The 22224-nt window shown below is 36.9% G+C and overlaps 2 protein-coding genes across 6 annotated transcripts in view; both read right to left on the bottom strand.

Moving 5' to 3' along the window:
* Window positions 1-3499, bottom strand: part of WDR19 (WD repeat domain 19) — a 42229-nt gene extending 38730 nt beyond the window's left edge. Inside the window, exons 1-3 of the mRNA XM_027686318.1 lie at window positions 3448-3499; window positions 1856-1947; window positions 1707-1772 (exon numbers count right to left, since the gene is read on the bottom strand). Of these exons, the coding sequence (XP_027542119.1) occupies window positions 1707-1772; window positions 1856-1947; window positions 3448-3492 (203 nt within the window). The 5' untranslated portion in view covers window positions 3493-3499. The remainder of the gene's footprint in view (window positions 1-1706; window positions 1773-1855; window positions 1948-3447) is intronic.
* A 207-nt stretch (window positions 3500-3706) lies between these two features.
* KLHL5 (kelch like family member 5) overlaps window positions 3707-22224 on the bottom strand; it is a 61110-nt gene continuing 42592 nt past the window's right edge. For all 5 annotated transcript variants that reach the window (XM_027686515.1, XM_027686516.1, XM_027686512.1 and 2 more), the window contains 7 exons: window positions 19070-19282; window positions 15139-15325; window positions 14037-14261; window positions 13579-13741; window positions 9668-9880; window positions 7278-7449; window positions 3707-5225 (listed from right to left, as the gene is read on the bottom strand). In XM_027686515.1, coding sequence (XP_027542316.1) covers window positions 5169-5225; window positions 7278-7449; window positions 9668-9880; window positions 13579-13741; window positions 14037-14261; window positions 15139-15325; window positions 19070-19282 — 1230 coding nt within the window. In that variant the 3' untranslated portion in view covers window positions 3707-5168. The remainder of the gene's footprint in view (window positions 5226-7277; window positions 7450-9667; window positions 9881-13578; window positions 13742-14036; window positions 14262-15138; window positions 15326-19069; window positions 19283-22224) is intronic.

The following is a 22224-nucleotide window of genomic DNA, read 5'->3' as shown; positions in this document are numbered from 1 at the left end:
GTAAGCACACTTATTTCTGTTTAAACTGCATATCACAAAAATTGAAATTTATTCCAGTAGTAGCAAAGAGAATTTATTCTTCAATCACAGCAAAAGGTTGGAAACAATAATTCAAAAGAACTACCTAGCACAGGTAGAAGATTTCCTGGCAGGCCTCAAAAAGTCAACACTATCCAATCTACTGTAAGCAGACGTTAATTATTTCAAAAAGACTTTAGAAGATGTGGTTATTATACAAGTTTCTTCTACTCTTTGCCTCGCCATGAGAACATAACACTATTATAAAACTGGTTTTGATGTTATATGTTTCCCTCAAGGAAAGGCTCACATCTGTCCATCGATAACGTGGTGCTATCAGTGTCCATCAGTAAGGAAGACACACCTCCACACCACCCTCGCCAACCCACACGACAGCAGAGGATTCCCAGTCCAACACAAGCTCTTCCCAGAGTACACCTCTGATTCCACACAGCTTTCCTCACTTTTGGCAGTCTTCTGGAGCGAATGAGCACTTATCATACATGTTGCAAAATACAGCACAGAATAAGCTCGGCTATCGATATTACTAAGCAAAAGAGACTGACATAGTCAGTCCACATTATGAATGGCTCCTGACCCAAACAGCAAGATGTGATTTACAAGTGAGTCTGGTGAAGACAATGAGAGTTGCATCTCTTGGTTTGGTGCAATGTGTCAACCACTGTGAACTGCAAAAACTGGATTTCTAGACTTCTCGGGGAGCTAAGTGAATCTAGCTCATATCTACCAATGACACAGGGACATGCAAGTGAAGTTCTGGAAATTGAAGTTAGACTCCAGACTAGAGGCTTCAGATTAAAAGCCTTAGTGGGAGTTTCACTTGGACTAAGGGCTCTACTTTAATCAAAATTAATCAGGTTGTTAGAAATAAAAGCAGGCAAAATACTAAGAAGAAATGAGCAGTTCACAAATGAAAACTATTGCTACATCAGGTAGCAATGGTGCCCAATACAAGTGTATTTATTGAGCAAAATGATATGATGACCCAATGTCACACTGTTTTCACCCAGGGAGGTTTCCTCTGGGTCACATCTAGCCTGTTTCTATGGTCTGACTGCCTTTTAAGAACTTCGATGCATCTTCCGAAGTACACAACTTTCTAAATTTCATTTGAAAAAAATCCAGTTTCTACACTCCTACACCACTCGCTGACATGAACCAAAGTATGATAAGCAGGAAAAAAAGGAGACTCACTTCAGGAGTACCCTCTCCATCTAAAGCAAAAATGCCAATGCATACATTATGGTAGTGATATAAACAGAAACACTAAACCAAAAGGGCTTCTTTCCTCAGTAAAGCTACGATAACAAATTGTTAGAAAATTGACAATAGCAAGAATGCAGTCGCAGTCAGCGTGACGAGGATATATTGTATACAACCTCATTATGATCCTTCCCAATATAACGACACAGATTGAGTTTATTACTAATAAGGACTCCTTTGGGTAGGAGAATATATTTTTTTACTATTCTTGATAGCTTACTACGATTTCAGCTTTTACTGCCTCAGACTCCATACATGCTCAGTTTGTTTTCTTTTCCAGGTATGTTCTCCCAAAATATATCTCTTCCTAAAAAGTTCTCACATTGTCCCAGTACCTCACCAGAAGATAAGCATTTTTAAAGAAAAAACCAAAAAACCTAATTTAAACCCATCTTAGTACCTACCCTGGTAGGCTGATTTCATTTCTCTTCTGACCATGACGATCAAAAATTTTCACAGCACGATCACCTCTACAAAAGATTAATATACAGAATAAATCCCTTCTTGATCACTAATTTCTATGGACAAACGCAATAAATACTTGCAATCTTACCCTGTTACAGCAAGGAAATTTCCTAAAGTTTTCTGCCAAGCAAACTGCACAAGGGAACCAGACCAAGCTTTTTCATACAGACTGAATACTTGCTGGGGAAAAAAAAAAAACATTTATGGGAAATTACACATCTTAAAATCATAAGCACGTAACAGTACTACAACTTTCTAACATGTTAGAAACTGAGTACTGTGAAGGTAAAAAAACCTCAAACCAATCCAAACACAATTTCTGCGTGATTCTAATGCACCAAAGTACCAAAATTCCACATAATAAATCTTTTGGTTTGAGTGGAAAAAATTGAAGTTTCTGATACTGGGTGTCTGCATTAAGAACTGTGACCCTATCACAACTAATATTTTTTATCTTAGTTACAGGAATTAAAAAATTGCATGAGACTCTCTTGTTCCAGTTCAAAGACCAGAATGTTAGCAGTTTTCTAAATTTCATGGAGAAGTCTGGGACCAGACAGCATCATTAGTTTGTAAAACACAGAAGCATCAACATTTAATCTTTTAAAGTCAGATAACCATTCTGTTACTCTGAACTGTTGGGTCTGAAAAGCAAAGACCTTAAAGCAACCTACTGTAAAAAAAGATTCTGACTTCCAACTGAGAAAGTTTCTGAACTTCCTTTTCCTTTCACAATACCTATACAGATTTTTCTGTAACCTGGGTGTAAGATAAAGCCCACAACTTTGTTTCACAGCTTGCTATCCTGACTTATACCCCTCCCACATGATCAGACAAACACAAACTTGTGGTGTCCACCCGGTGTCCAAATGTCTGCCAGGCTTGCTCAAGCCTTTGCAAAAGTTTTTTTCCCTTCTTTTGGATGAATGTAAATGGAGGCATTCTTCACACTGAATTTGCATTTTACTCACTAGAAGTGCAAAAAAACAACCACCACATGCCACAAGCACAAATGACATCGGACAGTTATGTCTGATTTGGAAAAAAATTTATAAGAGTCCAGAGGAGGGCCACCAAGGTGACTGGAAGGATGGAGACCCTCTCTTGTGAGGAAAGGCTGAGAGAATTGGGACTGTTCAGCCCGGAGAAGAGAAGGCTGTGGGGTGACGTAATTGTGGCCTTCTAGTACCTGAGGGGAGCCGACAAGAAAGATGGACAGAGACTGTTTACAAGGGCATGCATTGACAGGAAAAGGGGGAATGGCTTCAAACTGAAAGAGTTTTAGATCAGATATTAGGAGGAAGTTGTTTGCTGTGAGTGTGGTGAGGCACTGGAATGGGCTGCCCAGGGAGGTTGTGGATGCGCCTTCCATATAAGTGTCCAAGACCAGGTTGGACGGGGCTTGGAGAAACGTGATCTAGCAAGAGATGTTCCTGCCTATGGCAGGGTGGTTGGAACTAGATGAGCTCTCTTCCAACCTAAGCCATTCCACGAGAAAGAAAACAAATACGGGAGTGCGGGCAAGTACGTCAGGCCCCCCATTTGCTGGCGGTCGGCGCTTCTCGCCGCACCTCCCTCTCTTCCCACCCCCTCCCCTCCAGCCCCGCGGATCGGACCCCCCGACCGCCGCCCGACCCCGCGGCTCCCCGGCCCCCCGGTACGGCGGCCGGACAGACCCACCTTCATCGCGGCCCCCGCGCCCGGCCCAGCACCGGCACCGCGCATGCGCCGCCCGCCCACGGCGCCGCGGTCGCCCTGGAGACGGAGAGGGAGGAGAGGGCAGAGGGGGCGGACAGAGCCCGGCCCGGCCCGGCCCCCTGAGGCCGCGGCCGTCGGGACCGTGTGTGGGCAATACTGAGGGGAAAGTGGGTGTTTCCAGAGCGCGGGCACACAGAGCGGGCTCTAATCTAGGGAGTAAATGCACACACCCAGCAACAAAGCCTCTTGAGATCAGCTGTATTCCAACTGCGAAACGTCCATCGCAATGTCTCACTGATTTCTTTTAAAACAATAAATATTTCGCCGAGAGCGTTAAAATACACGTTTAAAATTACAAATGTACAAAGGACTTTGGGTATCGGACACTTCAAATTTAAAAAAAAAAAACAAAACAACAAAAAAAACCATTCAATGAGTTCACATCTTCCCGTTTTTCACACGCGGTGCTGTTTGGGAAACATAAGAGACAAGGCACAGAAAAGCAAATACAAAAAGGCTTCTCCCGAGAACATTTAGACCATTCAAAGCAATTTGGTGTAACAGCATAGGGCTCGAGAAAGGCAAATTGCAAAGTATCTGAAAAGAACAGGTAATTCTTAAATACAGTAACTAATTTGATACAGTCCTTCGAGGCACACTCATGCTCCTGTAAGATGCTGAACACGCTTAAGTGGTGGCAGTCAAGCATCCTGCAGGATCGGGCCCTTTAAATTTTTAAACAACCTTACAGGAAAGACAGACAATTTCTTCATTTTATAAAATTATACATTTCAAAGTAGTGCAAAGCCTCATGTAAAAATGTATTTAGTCTAGATGTAATGGAATGCTTCAAAAATTCCAAAGTGCAAATATTAAACTTAAATTGGTTAACTGTTAATCACACTTTAGAATTCTTCCAATAACTCACACAAATAGCAAAGTAAATATAAGAATCAAAGTAGAGAAAAAGGTATGATGTTCCGCATCTTGCGTAAAAACTTTGAAAATCCAAAAAGTACACTAGACATCAAAAATATCCGTCAAAAATTATTAAATAGCAGGTTTCTGTTAGCATAATAAGACAACATTTAAAATAAGGCTTTGGTTAAATAAAAAGTTTGCTAAACTAGGAATGATGATGAAAAGTGCAAAAGATTCACCAAATACATAACTTCATTTCCAAGGCAGGCATTATGGCTGCCATTTACAATAGTTTGCATCAGCCTGTGTTGTAATCACTCAGTTACCTATAGCCAAATGTGTTTATTATAGGCAAATTAAATATACGGGGTCCAATCCTATAGTTTCACCCAGATATAGACCCAAATATATCAAAGTATATCCATTTATAGCATCATTCTTCTGCTTGTTTAGGGAAATCAAGGTCCTGGATCTGTAACATTTGATTATTATAGTGAGTTCAATCCTTTTCTTAGCGCTTCCTAAACAGAAGTCCTCTGCTGACAACCGGCAGGTTGCAGCTGATTTTCTTACAAATAGAATTCTTGTAACATATGAGTAACAAAGATAATTTTTTTAAAAGTGCTTAATATTGGTCCATAAGAACAACATGTTCCCATCAGCTTCAGACTGTGCTGTGGTAGGTATCCTGCAGCTGGTGTTGGTGCATTGGTAGTTTGCTTGAGGAAAAAGGAATTGTCTGAGTCTATGCAGGAGAATGTCACCTTCATGGAGACAATAATTTACAGTTTTACAGTCACAACACATGCTCCAGCTCTTCCTAAGCACAGTGGTGCAACCTGTAAATAAAGAAACAAAGCAACCATCCATGAGATAAATGCAGTCAGCTTTAAGTAATTGTCTTCCCCTAATTGTACAGATGCAGTAGAGTGATAATATCACCCATGCTCTGTTAGTGTGACTTACAAATTGGTCCAAACTTGGATACAAACTCACAGAAAAAGTAAAGATATTTTATATAACAGAGTGAAGCACTCTGAAAGCAACAGCAAGTCCCAAGAACATCAAGCAATTCTTATTGATAATTTAAATTATTCAGTATCACAGGAAAAAGAAACCTTTGATATAGTACAAACTGGACACCTGAGCTAGACAGTCTGACAACTGAGTAATGGTTAGCAAAACGATGCATTTGTCACAAACAGAAAATGCCAAAAATGATAGGGGCAACCTCTCCCTTTCACTTGAATATTTGACAAAATCCTGTTAAGAGTTCTTGAAATCAGAATAATTTCCCAGACTTTATTCTTTAATTGTAAACAGAAGTTGCTTCTGGCAAGATCCTTTTCTGCTGAGATTCTACTGGACTTGAACAGAGGACAGCAGTTTCTAACACTCCCCTTGGCTTCCCCTTTTAACCTTCATCATACTGGAGTGCGCGTGAATAGCACACTAAGCAGTACAGAGATCATCCTGAAGACAAAAAAGGCTGTTTATGCCAACTCCCCTATTTATTTTTTTCCCAGGAACTTATCCTGGGCTGTCTGTTACTCTGGCAAACTTCATCTGAGAAAATTCCACAACCCTCTTCTAAGGTGTGTGTGGATTAAAGCAGAGTCAGACTGCTGACATAACAAGACGGAAGGTATGCAAACATTTCTAAAACCCTCTAGGAAGGGTTCAAAACTGTCCTATATACTGGGATCATGGTATTCAGTGAGATATAGAGGGTCAAGGCTAAGGACACATAGGTACATACAGAGGGTCACCACCTAGACATTGTGCGAGATTTATTTAGGTGCAGTGGTGAGAAGCACAGTTTCTGTCCTCTGGTACATTGTTTGTTTTTTCCTTTAGCAGGACAAACAATGCCAGGGTTATCATCACCAGTACCAGTACCAGCGAAGGCCCCGAGCTCTGATGAGCCTCCTTGATGACTTGTGTGTTAAGATCTTGCAGCAGTATGAAGTGGGGGGAAATGGACAGCTGAGTTTTCTGTGTTACAGAGACTTTGCTAGACAGCAATGTAGTTCTCTTTTGAATTAAAAATCTGCGGTTATTACTGGGATAGCATATTCAGGTGGTCAGAATTCAGCTGCCTAAATACTGGTGTCTGATGCTATTTCAGATGACCCTCGACATTCATTCTGGCCTGCAACTGGACTCCAGGAGAGCCTTGGCCTCCCATAGGTTCTGTGCTGTATCTGTCAGGCTCCTGTGGATGTAGATGCCTTAGGGTATCTCAAATGGCATTAGATACCAAAGGACAGCCAGCTCAGGATGTCCTTGTGTGTGCTCTTCCAACAGAGAGGTACATTCCTGGAGCTATATAAAAGTAACTAAGCTTTGAACAGACAGTAATGGTTTCTGATCGTGAACTGAAGAATTATTTTTTTTAAAGCTGCAAAAAGAAAAATGGGAAAAGGCTTTCTGAAGGTTGCACACACTGTACATTGCATTCACACTAGGAAGGTATTATTTATGAAAAGATGACCAAAACCTTGAAGAAATCAATGAACTTGTTGAGAGACATATTAGAGCTAAAACTAATCTACATTTATCATTTATCTTCAGAATGGGAAGTCATGTAAATGGAACCCTTTGTGACAGTTTTGGGAACATGTCAATACATTTTATTAAAACTAGTTGAAATTGTCAAAGAAAATAGCTATACTCTTGCCAAAGAAAGAAGGCAGTTTATTAAAAGTTAACAACTATCTTTTTGAGGTAAGTCATCTCAAGAGGGTACACAAAGGAAAAAAAGAGACACTCAAAACAGACAAGTAAGAAAGTGCTTTTTAGAGAAGGAGTATTTAAATTCTCCTTGTAAAAACAGGCACACTTGAAATAACAAGATTAATAGTAGTGGATGGCCTGATGAGAAACTATACCTGTGTCCATTCATTTGTCTGGGGATCATAAGACTCCACTGTATTAAGGTATGTTTGACCATCATATCCTCCGACAGCATACAACTTGTCACCAAGAAGACATACTCCCACTGCATCTCTGCTAATGCTCATAGAGGCCACAGCAGTCCACATATCCGTTTTGGGATCATATCTAAAAGATAATTTGTGTTAGGCCTAAAATTGTTGCCAAAGCTCAACAGGAAAAATGTACTGGAATTGATGCTGTCAAGGTAGTAGAAAACAGGAGAGTACAGATTTGGGTGTTAATTTCAAAGGACTTTTCCCCCTCAAATTCCCTCCCTTTGAGACTATTTCTTTAGTTGTCTGGTAACACAGTACTACTTAAGTAGTACTTAAGTACTTGTGCTGCTTTCCATGGATAAATACAGACGTACATACGGCTGCTCTTACTACATTTTTCGGGTCTAAACATATAATTGCACAAACAGTTCTGCTGTTACACTGTAGTAGAGCAAGTGCTGGCTTTAAATGATAAATACTGTATGTCAAAGCACAGGCTGTTAAAATTCAGTGTGGTACTTGCCATGAAAGATTATAATTTTCAAAAATATCACCCCCAAAACCCCAAAACAGTTTGAAAAAATTCTGGGTGAGATGCGAAACCCTTAAGATAATTTACAGCACTTTTAAAGTCAGATGCATCAGCACAGTAAATGGCAGATGGTTTAATGAAAAACATTAAATGTGGTTCTAGAACAGTATCAACAGTCCTTACAAGTCAAACTGAGAACGACATAGCAGAGTTCATGATATGCTTAGGTCAAGGAATATATTTTAACTTGACTGAAAGAGATAATGTTAAGATTACAGATGCTTACAGAAGAAGTGGTTTAATCACAGAGCTCTGAAGGGCTCCAAAGAACTATACTAAGAAAATATATATTTGGCTAAGAGGTTGTCTAGATCACACTTGCTAAAAGCAAGTTTGGAGTATACTAGTCTTAATTTTTTTACATGAAGAGCATAGATATAATGAGCTCCAACAATTTTACCTGCTGTTCTCTAATCAAAGTATTACATAATCGTAACATAAAAACACTACCTGAAGCACATATGCAAATAGAAGAGGAGGGTTAGTAAGTTACATCTAGAAATTACTTTTCAATTTATTTTATAATTTATAATCCATTTTATTTATCTCAGAAAAACAACTTTTATTGCAAATATAGTGGTAGACAAATATTCAGAAGCTTATCGTGGTAATTTTTTAAAGGAACTAGTTCCATGAAGTTGATGGTCCTCTTAAAGAGCAAGGACAAAATGTATTACAAGATGATTCCTATTTACTGAAGTCATGTGTTCTGTAACTTTGTTTTAGAGTACTAATGTAGAAAAATACAAGGACCTATTACTTTCTCGTGGGCTTCTAATTATCTGTATTGCTCTAAAAATCTAGTATTTGCTAAGATGTTACTTTGTATATGCAAACTTTTCTGGGGTCTTTTTAGTGCAAATTCCACATGTTAAATGGTATGGGCCACACTGTGTATTTTTGGGTCTCCTAGGACCCTGAAAGATTGAAAACTACAGCTCTCTTGGGGTGTTTTTTGTGGTGTGTCTTTTTATTTCGGTTTGGTTTGGTTTAGTTTTTGTTTGTTTGGAATTTTTTTCGTGGAGAGTGAAAGATATCTCCTGACATTAATAAATTTAGTAAAAGGAGAATATGGGTGGTGAAGACTCACTGTAAGTGTTGGGAAATAACAGGAAAGAAGAAAAGTTTTACAATTTGGGGGGAGCAGGGAGAGAATTAAAGCATATTTCAGAAATACCTAAAATACCAGTGAAGACTTAATGCCAGTGCATTATGAAGTATTTACCATCTTTTAAAAATTATTTTATAGATCACATGTGATTCTGCAATTTGTGATACAGTCATTCATTAATCACTTTACATAAAGACATACCAACTTAGGAATGACTGAATTACATGTCAGTTTCCAAGTATCATCAGGGGATACAAAAAGAGTAAAACCTGTCTGTTAACTCCTTTGAAAGTTATTATATGAATAGATACAGACTTCTCGTGTGGAAAAAGTTCTGCTCCATTTTTAAAAGCATTCAATTCTAAGTTGTTCTCAGTTATCAAGCATAATTTATGCAATAAAATTGTTTAAAAAAATCGAGATGAATTGCATTAGGGAGAATTTGCTTTAAATAATCTGTCTTGGTAACAGATTGAATCATAGTATGATTACACAACATGTTTTTATATGTAAGTTTCCTCTATTCCCATTAAAGATAACACAACTATTTTACTGGGTTTCTACTCACAGCTCTTTCCATAAATCACTCCATCAATTAACACTATTAGAATCACATAGCAGGATGCACCTTCATCGGGATATTACCTTTCCACGCAGTCTGACAGCCTAGATGTTAAGTTTGATGCTGGGGCATCATGGCCACCTATTGCATACAAGAACCCGTTCCAGGTGGTTACACCCACACCACCTCTTCTTTTTGACATCTGAGCACAGAGAGTCCATTTGTTTGTATGAGGATCAAAACATTCTACTGACTTAAGACACGAACTTCCATCTCGACCACCAACTGCATAAAGCCTAGAAAGTAAAAAAGAAAGTAAATAAATGTTGTTTGAACAAGAGAGTTTCCAGTGAAATATGAAGGATTTAAAAAGTTTGTTAAAAAGGGAAGTTTAGAAGGAGATCTTAAACTTTCAATAAACTGTTCTGTTGCAAAAACTCAGGTAAGATTTTTCTCCAGTCTTTTCCTGGGCTCTAGTTCATGAATGACAGCACTATGTTAAGTCCCTCACACCCACTAGGTGGCCCAATTTGCTCAGTCCTAACAAAAAGGTTTCTAGGATTTGGTACTAATAAAGGATTTCAACTTTTTGGAAGGGCTAGAATGAAAAAAGTTGGTTTAGGAGCAATCCATCACCGATGAATCTTTAATCCAATAATCAAACTGGATAAAGAGTTTATGCACAGAGTTTATGACCAATCTAGGCATAGAAGCAGACATGCCCAGCACTGTTATTTGGAAAAGTAGGAACACAGAAGCCATTCTAAAAGGAAGTAACACATCAGAAGTAAAATCCAGTAAGAGAGACCACCTGAAATAACATTAATGAAATACTTTCAGAGCTTAAGGCACATTACAGCATGGTTAAATAATCAAATAAACATTAGATACTGTAATATAATGATAGCGAGAACAATTTACAACAGTTACCATCAAGCACTATTCAAGATGTCCACAGTTAATACTGTTGCTTGGCTTTTTAAATATACTGACCAACAAATTTAAATACAAACACAATGTAAATATGATTTATTGAGCTAGTAGTTCTCAGTAACAATTTTAATACTCTTAAAAAAAATTCCATGGAAGTTCCCATGTTTAGTAATACAACTTGTTTAACCTAAGGAATGTACTGAAGGATACTGAAAAACTCTGTTGCAGTTCCATAAAGTTCATGACTAAGAATCAATCCTTTATGCAATGTAACATTTAAATGAAGTCTCCCACTTTACCTTCCCCCAAAACATGAGAGTTTTGATCACTTATGCAGTGACTTCCCATTTTGGACATGGAAAAAGACATATTAATTTCTCTATATGAAGGTTTTGAACCAATCATCTGAAATATATCAAGTTACAGACAGATGTTACTAGAAAGTGCAGAAATTACTGCTCCCGCAGCTGAAATACTGCACGCACTTCTAAGATTTTCAGCTGTAGGCATCTAGTGTTGTCGTCTCCATTAATAGTCTACTCAATGTTCTATAATAATGGAGGCTTTAATTCTGATGCTTTTCACCACACCTTGAATCCTCTGCTGAGGAAGCTTTAAACCTAACTTAGACATCTGAGACTGCAGTTCCAAGGCAGTTCAAGGCACTCTGTTTGATGGTTGTTCAAGTTCATCCCTCCTTCCTGAGCATTTCCACTCATTCTTGGAACTTGTTCCAGATCTCACAGAACCCTTTGTAGGTGCATTTCAGCTGTACTAATTTACCAGGAGACTAGTTTTCCAAAATAAAATAAAATAAAATAAAAATAAAATAGGTGTGAAAAGCTTTTTGCTACCTGACAATATTCAAGTACCTCAAGGGAGATGCACCAGATAGCATATAAGCAGGAAGTGAAAATTTGTGGACAACAGAGTGCAAATATTCATCCACAATGACAATACCACTCAGTAAATCACCAGCTTTCTCTACTATGATATTCCTGTAGTAGGGTAATCCTCCATTTGAGAGGACAAAACTATGACCCCATTTTGGTGACAAGTCAACAGGCTTGCTCCTTTCTCTAGCCCCAAAGCAGGGGCACCTCTTTGGTAAGATTTGCACAATCTTCTGCATCAGAGCACACCCAGGTGAAACTAAGCTTAATTAAGGGTGAAGTGAAAAACTGAATTTATTAATTTAGCTTGAATTGCTAACTTAGCTTAGTTAGTCACTGGCTAGCTTTAGTATATTTAGCACTGATGCAGTAAGTGTATTTATCAACAGCAATTCCAAATCTGTATTTCTGTTGCTTCAATAAGCCCAATTGCTTAAATTTGTGGATCTGTGATCATAAAAGTTATTGAACACGACCAGACTTACAGCACTGAACTGGTTATAAACAGAAATTCAGCCCAGCTGCATCCAGCCCCTCTGATCTCTGAGGACCAGCTGGAATGCAAGGGGGTTATCTTCTGCCAAATTTCATACTCTAATGCAACAGGCTCTTGGTACAAGAAAGATCTTGCCACACTGGAGCAAGTCCAGCTGATAGTCACAAAGATGATGAGAGAGCTAGAACACATGACACAGGAGGAGAGGCTGAGACAGCTGCCTTTCTACAGTCTTAGGAATTCTCGAGACAGCTAAGGAGGCATCTTATTGCTGTCTTCAACCACCTAATGAATGTTACATAGATGTATGTATGATGTTGCATAGAAGACAGATCATTCTCAGAGGTACGCAGAGAAAGAAGGAAGAAAAAAAGACAAGTTTCAAACGTGGGAAATTTCAACTGAGTATTAATTAGAAGAAAAATGTTCAGTACAATGGTGGTCAAATATCAGAACAGGTTGCCTGGAAAGGCTGCTGAATCTCCATGCTTGGAGATATTCAAAACGCATATGACTTGAGTTACCTCAATTAACTTTGAAACTAGATCCAACTTTAAGGTTGGCCCTACTTTGAGTTGGTATTGGATCAGATCACTCCAGAGGTCCCTTCCAATCAAAATTATTCTACAATTCTGTGATTCCAACTGATTTTTATTTTCATAATAGCTTGATGAAAGTACACTTATATTTTGGGATGCTATAGAACAACTACACTTAGCCCAAAGGAAAATAATAAAAATCATTCAAAAGTCTAGGAATCATGGCCTACAAATAAAGACAGAAGGAGTTGGAGTTATTCAGTCCTGATGACAAAATACTCAGGGGACATGTGTCTGTAAACACAAAAGGCTGTTGCAAGTAGGAAAGAAAAGATGCATCTTCAATGTTCACTTTGGATAGTACAAACAATAATAATATAAATCAGCAAAAGGCATTTAAAACTTGACATCATGAGAATTTCAAAGACGTATTAAAGGTTAAGCAGATGTCTTAGGGAAGTTACAGAAACTATACCTGCTGGAGGTTAAGAACAAGATCACTCTGGCTATGAGCATTTTAGATATAACTGATTCAGCTTTGGGGTAGCAGAGTTGATTAAGGAACTCCTTGACGTCCCCTTCCAGCCATTTCCTACAGCTGCTTTCTAAAACAACCTAGTTGTCTAAATATGCTTTGTATTAAGAATTAGGCATATTTTCATTGAAAATGAGATGTAGAGATTTCAGATATCACTCCAGATCAGATAAATTTGCCAGAGCTTACTGTTCTGAGTTAATACAATATAACATGAGTACTCCTCCATGACTTTGCAGTAGTTTTGGAATCTAAATTCCAAAATTCAGTTTAAATTGCCAAACAAAGTTAAAATGTTCAATGTAAGAGGAAATCACTGGAGTCTCAGTGAAAGAGAACAACCATTTACTCCTTTCAGTATGAAAGAGATTGTAACTATTAGCCCATAGAGACGGTACTCATAAGAGGTACCATAGGGTGCTGTGATGCTGTGGAGAAGCTTGCTTGACCCAATACAGTATCTCTTCTGTGAATGAAGAAACTTGGCTCTTAAAGCTAACAACAGGTATTTATTAAGGGATATTATTAATAGTCATTTAGGATGGTCCTGTAATTACATTAAAATAATGAGATTTTAAATTTGAAAATATTCACATACTTTCCATTTAATATTGCTACACCAACAGTGCTCCTTGGAGTTGACATACTAGCTACAAAGTTCCACTGACGAGCCTGTGGATCCCATCTTTCTACTGTATTCAGGTAGCTCCAGCCATCATGTCCTCCTACAGCATACATGGGACCTTCCAATACAGCTACTCCTAAAAAACAGATATGAAAAACAATCACTTCTAGATAAGGGGAATAAAGATCACAATGTCCTAGTGACAGTCCAGTGTGCACCACAAAATATTAAAAAAAAACAAAAGAAAAAAGAAATTTCCTGTTTGTAGCCAATGCTGAATATAATCTGAAGGAAAAAAGTCACTGAATAAGCAGTTGGCATTAAAGCAAAATTTCCACCACCCTAACTTAATTTCTGAATGTTTTTTGACCAATCCTAAAACGGATAACCTTTTAAAAGTATGCATTCAGCCTTTACAGAACTGTACATACCAAGACCATGACGATGAGTGGACATAGGTGGCATTACACTCCAAGTTTTTGATCTAGGATTATAGCATTCCACAGTATTCAATGTTTTCAGTCCATCTCTGCCACCAACAACATACAATTTATCATCTAAGACTGCAACTCCAAACTGTAATCTTCGTCCATTCATGTTTGCAACTGGAGTCCACGTATTGGTACGAAGTTCATACTTTTCAATACTTGTAGCTCCTGAATGACAAGTTACATATGCAAAAAAAGGTCTGAATTATTAGGGTAGTTTTTATTTCAGCAATATGCTGATCCCACAAGACACCATGATATCCTGCTCCATGTTCTTAACTCTATGTAGACAAACAGTCTTTTTTGACTTCCTCAGCAATTAACTGCATCGTTATAAAGGAGGACTTTCTCAGTGCTTTTCAAGACAAAAAGCAGGTTTTTTAACTGCTTTGCAGAGTCAAGCCTTTGGAAATAGAAATATTAGGAATATTAAACAAACCTTGCGAAATGCAATTATATATTGAAATCAACTCTTTTGTAATATTGGACAAAAAAGCTGAAGGTATGAAGGTAAGCATGAAGTACTAAAAGTCCTAACTTTAAAACAACAACTTTCTCTGCCATAACTTTTCTAATTTGCAAGATCTCTTCTAGCTACCAGTAAACAGTATGGAAGTGTCTACGAAAAAGATGATCCAAGTAGTTGTGACAAAACTATTTAACAATTAGTCAAAAAGCATTTTTTTCTCTTTTTTTTAAAAGTATGTGCAGGTCACCTATATGCCTTTCTGTTATTTTCTTCCTTTTCCAAATTACTGCCCACTCAAGTAAATAAAGATTAGTTTCCATTCAATTAAACACTTCACTACTCAGAAATCAGCTACTTCTTTGGTAATTTCAAATCAATCAGAACTCTCAATTTCAGAATGTTTACAGCATTACTGAAGATATATAGACCTTTTTAACCTAATGAACAGCATACACTTCAGATGTTTCATGTTCTGTACTGCAGAATCCTTGAATTTTAAAATTAAGATGTAGTAAAAACATCTATCATTTCTTTTAAAAAACCAGCTCATCAACTAAACATTATAGAAGCCAACACCTTTTGTTGCATCCATTCCTCCAACTGCAAACAACACGCCCACTGTAGATTTTCTAGGTTTGGTGCGAGGGCTTTGCAACATAGGTCGTCTCTCTGGCAACAGATGGTACTTCATTGCTTCCATAATGAGTTTTTGACATTCAATGTCATCCCTAAAGAGTGCGTTATTTTCCATATCTGCCAGAAACTGTGAAAAAGAAAGAAAAACAAACAAGCTGTATTGCTATAAATTACAAGAAGAACAAAATCAGGATTATCAAGATAATATTTTACACAAAGACTTCCACTGCCCAATTTAAAATCTCTGTATTTTTAAAATGGTCATATAAAAAATAGCAGGGTAAGGATAAACTTCTAATAAACTAAACATTCACATTTTAAGCTAAGTCATTAAATAAATAAAACAATTAAAAATAAAAGAAGGCCATTTAATCTTAGTGAGTGATTTAAGCTTAATGGTCCAAAGGAAGGAAACAAAATCTCCTCAAGTTCCAGTGCCATGCAGGAATGTTCAAGGAAACGGAATCAGGCTCCCGGTATGTAAGTCAGTTCAACCTCATGCTTACATTCCCAAATCCACCCAATCCATGGGTCTGTAAAAGCTGCTTCAGCACAGGCTGAATATTTAAATATATATTCTATTCCTCACTCTGACAGTGACCCAGATCACAGTGTATCAATTAACACAAGCCTTTGGTAAAAATTTTAGACCAAGGATGCAAGCAAATTTGGCAACTGTTAAATAAATTGACTTCAATAAAATTCAACTAAATAAAGACTACTAATAAGAGTTCTTAAGTTCAAAGGTTCTGGAGTGGTTTGTACTCCATGTTTGTCAGGCTGCAGGGAAAAAATTATTAGTATGGTTAAGTGTCATAACTCTAATTATTAGAAGTCTGGACAACTGGCATTGTTCTGAGCTGCATGATGTGGCCTCACTAAGACAGAAAAAAACAAGTGAAGTCCCCAACTGGAACTTGGCCAGTTGTCAGAACAACGAGAAAAAGGCAGATGCCTCTGAAAATCCAAAATCCAAATACTTTGTGAATATCAGACATGCAAGTCCACAAACCAGAATGAGATGCTATTGTTAGGTTGTTGACAGCCAACCAATAACAGGTACAAAACTGCTGTGACATTAGTCATCAGGAGTACTAAAGGGACTCGCTGTGAAATAGTTGTGCACAATATGGTGTGAACATCCCTGGCTTAAAGCTGCCTTAGGGCTGCAAAGCAGCAAATATGACAACCATGGTTTGGGAAGAGATACAGGTAAGTACACACTGCTAAATCTGAACATCAAATCAACACAAAATATGACAGAAAACATAATTAACACACAGACTAAAAAACCCTTTCAAAGCCCTTCACTAGTGACTTTTTAGAAAACTGAGACTTTTGTAGCATTTCTCCACTTGGTTAATATTCTCACTAATAAAAATAGCTGATGAAAAGTGTTCTCATTGCACATAGTTTAGAAATATACATAAAAAAGAAATCGATTCATTATTATCATCCTAAATCAGACATTGTCACATCACAGTTGCATGCATGAAAACTAATGTTTGTACACAACATGACCAATTCAGACCTCTAGTATATTTTTATGATAGACAAGCTGTGTTTAATATTTAAAGCAACACTATGCGGGAATGTGAGTTTTGCAACAAGATGCAATCTACATTTTCTACAGCTTCTAACTCAACCTATAAAGAAGTTCTAACAGCACAGAGTCTCAATCTGAAAGCAACCTTATCTCATTTAAAAAGAAATGCAATTTAACCTGTAGACTCTTGAAGCTTAAACTACTATAAATATTCTTCACTCAAAGAACTTGGAATGGGCTTACTGAAATGAAAGCAATTTTTTTCCAAGTTTTATTATTTACATAGCTCCGACTACTAAAAGCATTTCTAACAGCATTTATAAATGACATGTTAGCATGAAATCATAATAACTGTAAACCTAATAAGGAGAAAGGTAATGCAGACACTTAAGTAATAAGAATTTCTGTCTAAAAGAAATCTGAGCCATCTTGTAATTCAGAAATTCCTAAATCATCTTTTTCATTATTTATCAGAGATTATATTTGTCATCTTACAGCTTATGAAGCTGGCAAATATTCATCTTTAACAAAAAGAGACTTACAAATATTTAGGACGCTGCTTGCATTAACCAGACAGATGACAGAATGCTGTCATCAAAGAGATGCACAAAACTAAACAATAAAACTAACAATTCATTATAATTTTTTGCTTGCAGTGCTACAGTTTCATAGTATTTCCTGAAGCTTTTTTTTAAAGTGTATGAATCCAATATTCTTCTCATCTCTGCCTGCAACATTATTGATTTCAGCAAGTTGTTCAATTTTCTAACTTAATTTCTTTCAAATATCTTTAACTCATCAACCATAAAACTAAAAAGCTTTTCATTATGTTATATTTGCTATCAGATCACATGTCATGTGATCATGAAGAAAAAAATGATTCTGAAAACATGAAGACTGTTTTGGGCACTTCAAATCCATGCACTAACTGTTTCCATATTAAAATCACAGCTTTAACACTTTAATTTGTTAAAGAAAGTAATAAATAAAAAGGTAACAGAAAAATCTTGTTTTAGAAATGTAAGTATATATTTGGAGATGAGATGAAAAATTGAACATAAAATAACAAGTGAAATATAATACTGCTTTTATGTTTCATCTTGCTATTTTCCTAATCACTTACTAAGTGGACATAATTTGATTTCAGTACATATTTCTGGGATAAATTCTGTACTTTCAGTTTCTAAAGATGTTTCAATTACAGTCAATTACGTAAAAGGAATACAGCAGGGGTTACTTAGTTATCAATTAATTAAATGTTCAACAAAAGAATGATTTCCTCCCAGTCAACTGGCTTACACTGTGTTATGTTTATAGAAAAAGTGAATTACAAAGTTAAGCCCACAACTAAGAAAATCCTACTACTGAATATATATTAATCAGTATAGAAATAAATACTAAAATGCTTGGTAGCGAACCTTACTATCCAGCAAGATGGCATCAGATTAGAGGTAATACACAGAATGTTGCACATGTGATTTATCACTATGAATTAATTGAACTACATTTTTGTTAATGAACTTTACTTATTATTTGGGTTCCATAAAAATCCTATTTTCTTCATTTAATAGAGCAAATTCTCACTAAACAAACTGAAGACCATAAAGTAAAATCCTTTGACTGTATAGTAAGTGTTAAATATTAATAAAGAAGGTCCAGCAAAGAAAGAGAAGAGAGGAAAAACCAAAAAAAATTAATTGAACCTAGTTTGCATGCATGCTATCAGATAATGAATACAATACTACACATGACATTAACAAGAGTAGTTATTCCGACAGGATTAGGAAAACTGTAATTCACTATTTAAACAAACTGAGCCCAAGGCTTCCTCAACATTGTGTGTAAATGTCCAAAAAGGAGTAGTAGTATTGATTGGGAAGAACAAGAAGTACCAAATAATGGCCCATCAAGAGTTAACAGAAGAAAAATCACTCCTTAAATTTATTCAAATTGCATTTCCTAGCTAAAACTGTATGAAGGAAATGTAATGAGCCAAAGAAACTGCACAAGTTCCATAAAGAAGAAATTAAAAAAGGTCACATCTTCTAGTGACTAACATTACCTTGATAAGCATTTTTATAGACAAGAGAAGCAACCTTTTGTTAGCAACTCCATCCCTTCTTGTGTCCTGACTGATCTCAGTTAGGATCAGAATACACTGCTGTTCACAAACAGACACAAACTATCATGCTAAGTCCTTACACGCAGCTCTAAGAATTCAAATCAATATGAGTTGTATGATTTGCCACTATCAATTTATCTATGCGGTAGGCATTATGCCCACTGTAACTATGGTATAAATTAGAGAGGAACTGAACAATTTACTTGTGGAGCAAGCAGAGGCAATCTAATGTAAGCCAGGAGTTTACTGAGATCCTTCCTTCTCTGTTCCAAATCATGTCGAACCCACGTAAGTAGTGCATTCAGTATAGTTTCTTCATTAGGAATATTCATGTCATCACTTGCTAAAAGCTTAGCAATTTCAGTGGCTGGCAATAATAGAAATTCCTGGTTTCTAATTACTTCCATGAAGTTTTCCTGAAAAAGAAAAGAATTTTAATACAGGTGATGTCACACTTTGAAGACCTACTAAATCTTCCCCTCTTTTCCCTCTCTTCATGCTTTTTCTCAGTTGTACCACTGGAGAACTGATCTGGGAGGAGGACCAAAAAAAAATGTAAAAAAAAATGTACTGAATTATTTTCACCTTGATCATTTCCCTAACTCAATCATTCAGTCTCACAGACAGATGTGCTGAAACAACAGAGGGGAAAGGGTATGGACAGAAACGAGCCATGGGTTGTGGGCAGTACTATCTTGGCACTGCAAAGTAAAGAAATACTTTCTGAAGTACAGTTAAAAAGATGCAACTGGTTCCTGTTGACAATGTAAGATGCTTTGTCAAGCACACAGCACATCATGCTACAACTGGGGACATGTAACTGTTTTCATTACTGCTAGATGAAACTGTGGCATTGTTTTCAGAGGAAATAACACTAACAATTTTATTGTGATTTAAAATGCATTATTTTAAGTTTATTTTACTACTTTGTACGTTTTATACAGTTGATCTGACTTGACTGGGGAGCAAAACATACAAAGAACCCACAATATTGCACATGCCTTGCTATATTAACAACATCTAGTTTGATAGGATTCAATCTTCTAACTTTCACCCTGTCATTTTCAGCAACGAATCCTTACTTTAAAATAAGAAATTCACAATATGTAACATGCCCTACACTGATATCCCATTACTTCATAATATGAGGACTTGCAGCATATTCTGTAAGGATTCTCATCAACATAGGCAGAAATAGCAGAAGCATGTAGAAACACAATCAGCACCAAGAACTTACAGTGAAAAACCTGAACACAACAGAATAGGGTGAAGTCGTGTCCATCCTCTTTCCCCATATACCTTTACAAGGCAACAAAGTGAAGTAAAAGCAGAAAAGTAAAATCACAACATATTCTTATATTTTGGTAGTTCAAACCCCAGCTAAACACATACTCAAAACTGAGAGTAACTTCACGACAATAACACAGTATTACAATCAATTCATTAAATGCACTGTTGATTGCTAGAGAGGCAACTACCAGGATGCTGGTTTTGCTCTGCCATCACATGCACCTCCAAAACACCTGGAAAACAAAGCATATTAGACCAGTAACAGGGAAGTCTGGGGGCCTAATATCAAAATTAGCCTTATTTAGTCTCTTGTCTAATGATTTAAAAAGAAAGAATTGCACACTAATGAAAAAACTGTAGATTAGAAGCACATACATATTGGAAAAAAATAGGACTTATAGGTTAAAAAAGGGGTAAAGTTGGGAGCAGAAGTAGGATCTGCACTGCAGAACAGGTCTGAATTTAGCATTCAAAATAGCAACAAAAACTACAGTACAGTTTGGCATCGCATATATAATGGGCATCATGACAACAAAGCAAAAGAGTTAACACTTCTTCCTTTTTATTGCTCAGTCTAATAATTTCAAAGCTATACCTCAGTACTCCAAAGATATTGATTAATAAAAAAAAAAGTTGAGCGAAGAGGAAAAAACTAATAAGGAGTAAACAGTCCACCTTACATGAAAGCCAGATGTATATAAGATGGCTACAAGATGTCTAAGGGGAAAGATCAAAGCGACTCTACTCTAGGGGTACTTCTGGAGTTGAAATTAGGAAAATAATTGAAAATGTTATCTGTGCATATAATTCTATTCCTGGATAGAATTCGGAAAGGAAACATTTACATTTAATATCTGAAAAGCTTTCCCACAATAGATTCAATTGTCTACATAAAAGCAGTGCTTTCAAGTGGAAACTGAAGTAGATAAGAAGAGAGATAGAATCATCTTTTCTTCTTTAATTAATTTAACAATCTGCATTACAAAATGAAAGTTAAAATGAACAAATACATGAATTAAAATAGTGAAAGGACTCTACCAATATTCAGTAGCACTACACATGCACTGCTATTTATTTCACTCTGATATTGAATGCCTGGGAGTAAAACTGAAGCTGAGAAATGATCAAAATTATTTCCAGAGTTTAAACATGCAGTTCATAGGAATTCAGATTCCACTGAGTTAATTTTTTCCACTGGCTGCTTTTTTGTAGATTTTCTGTCCTAGAGAGTACGCAAGCTGGAGCTGTGCTTTTAGTTTTGCTGAATGAACAGGCAGTGAGCTCTGACAGAGAAAAGCCAACACTTACTACCTTAAACTTTTCATATTGTCTATCCAGATCAGAGAAAGAGGAAGGGGAAAGCACTTGCATGGAAAGTTTCTTTTGTCTCTGAAGGCAACAACAAGTTGATCTTGCATAAGTCAGTCAGGGATCCTCTTTGGAAAGCTTTTTTCCAACTGGATTTCATCACTTCAACAGCTGTTGTGTGTAAAAAGCCTGATTTTCCTTCTTGTTGCTTGTAGACCATTGCTTTCTGATGGGAACAAGTTCAACTTCCTCTTGCTCCCATTCTATTTTTAAAGCAGAGACTCCTTTTGAGCAGAGTATCAAAGCATTCCACTGGGAATACAGGCACTCTTTGTCCTATGTCTGGGTTTTTTTATAATCAGAATCTGACAATTCCTCTTCCTCTACAGACAGAGATTCTGAAGACAAAAAGGAGGAGCCAGTGTATCTCCTAGCATTCTTAACCTCCTCATTAGCCTTTTCTTTCCTTCTTCTTATGGGAACTCTCTGTGGAAGAACAGGATATTTCAGAGAACAAATGGTCTGCAATTTCAACCCCTTGCTTTCTGGTCCTGAAAGTAAACAGTTTCCCAACCCCCAAATTAGCCTCTCAAAGAGCTTGGAAATTTTATCAAATTAGTAGCCTGAGGTTTATGTATTAGCTAAGACAGGGACATGCAGTCCCCGTACTCAATGATGTGCACTGCTTATTCACATCATAACCTCAATTTCACTCTTCAGCAATTGCAGTGTGAATAATACTGATATTCTTAACCACAGG

Source organism: Neopelma chrysocephalum, unplaced genomic scaffold (genome assembly GCF_003984885.1).
Source record: "Neopelma chrysocephalum unplaced genomic scaffold, ASM398488v2 Primary Assembly neopelma1_71, whole genome shotgun sequence".
Lineage (NCBI taxonomy): Eukaryota > Metazoa > Chordata > Aves > Passeriformes > Pipridae > Neopelma > Neopelma chrysocephalum.
The sequence above is the reverse complement of the archived record's forward strand: the minus strand, read 5'-3'. Positions and strand labels throughout refer to the sequence as shown.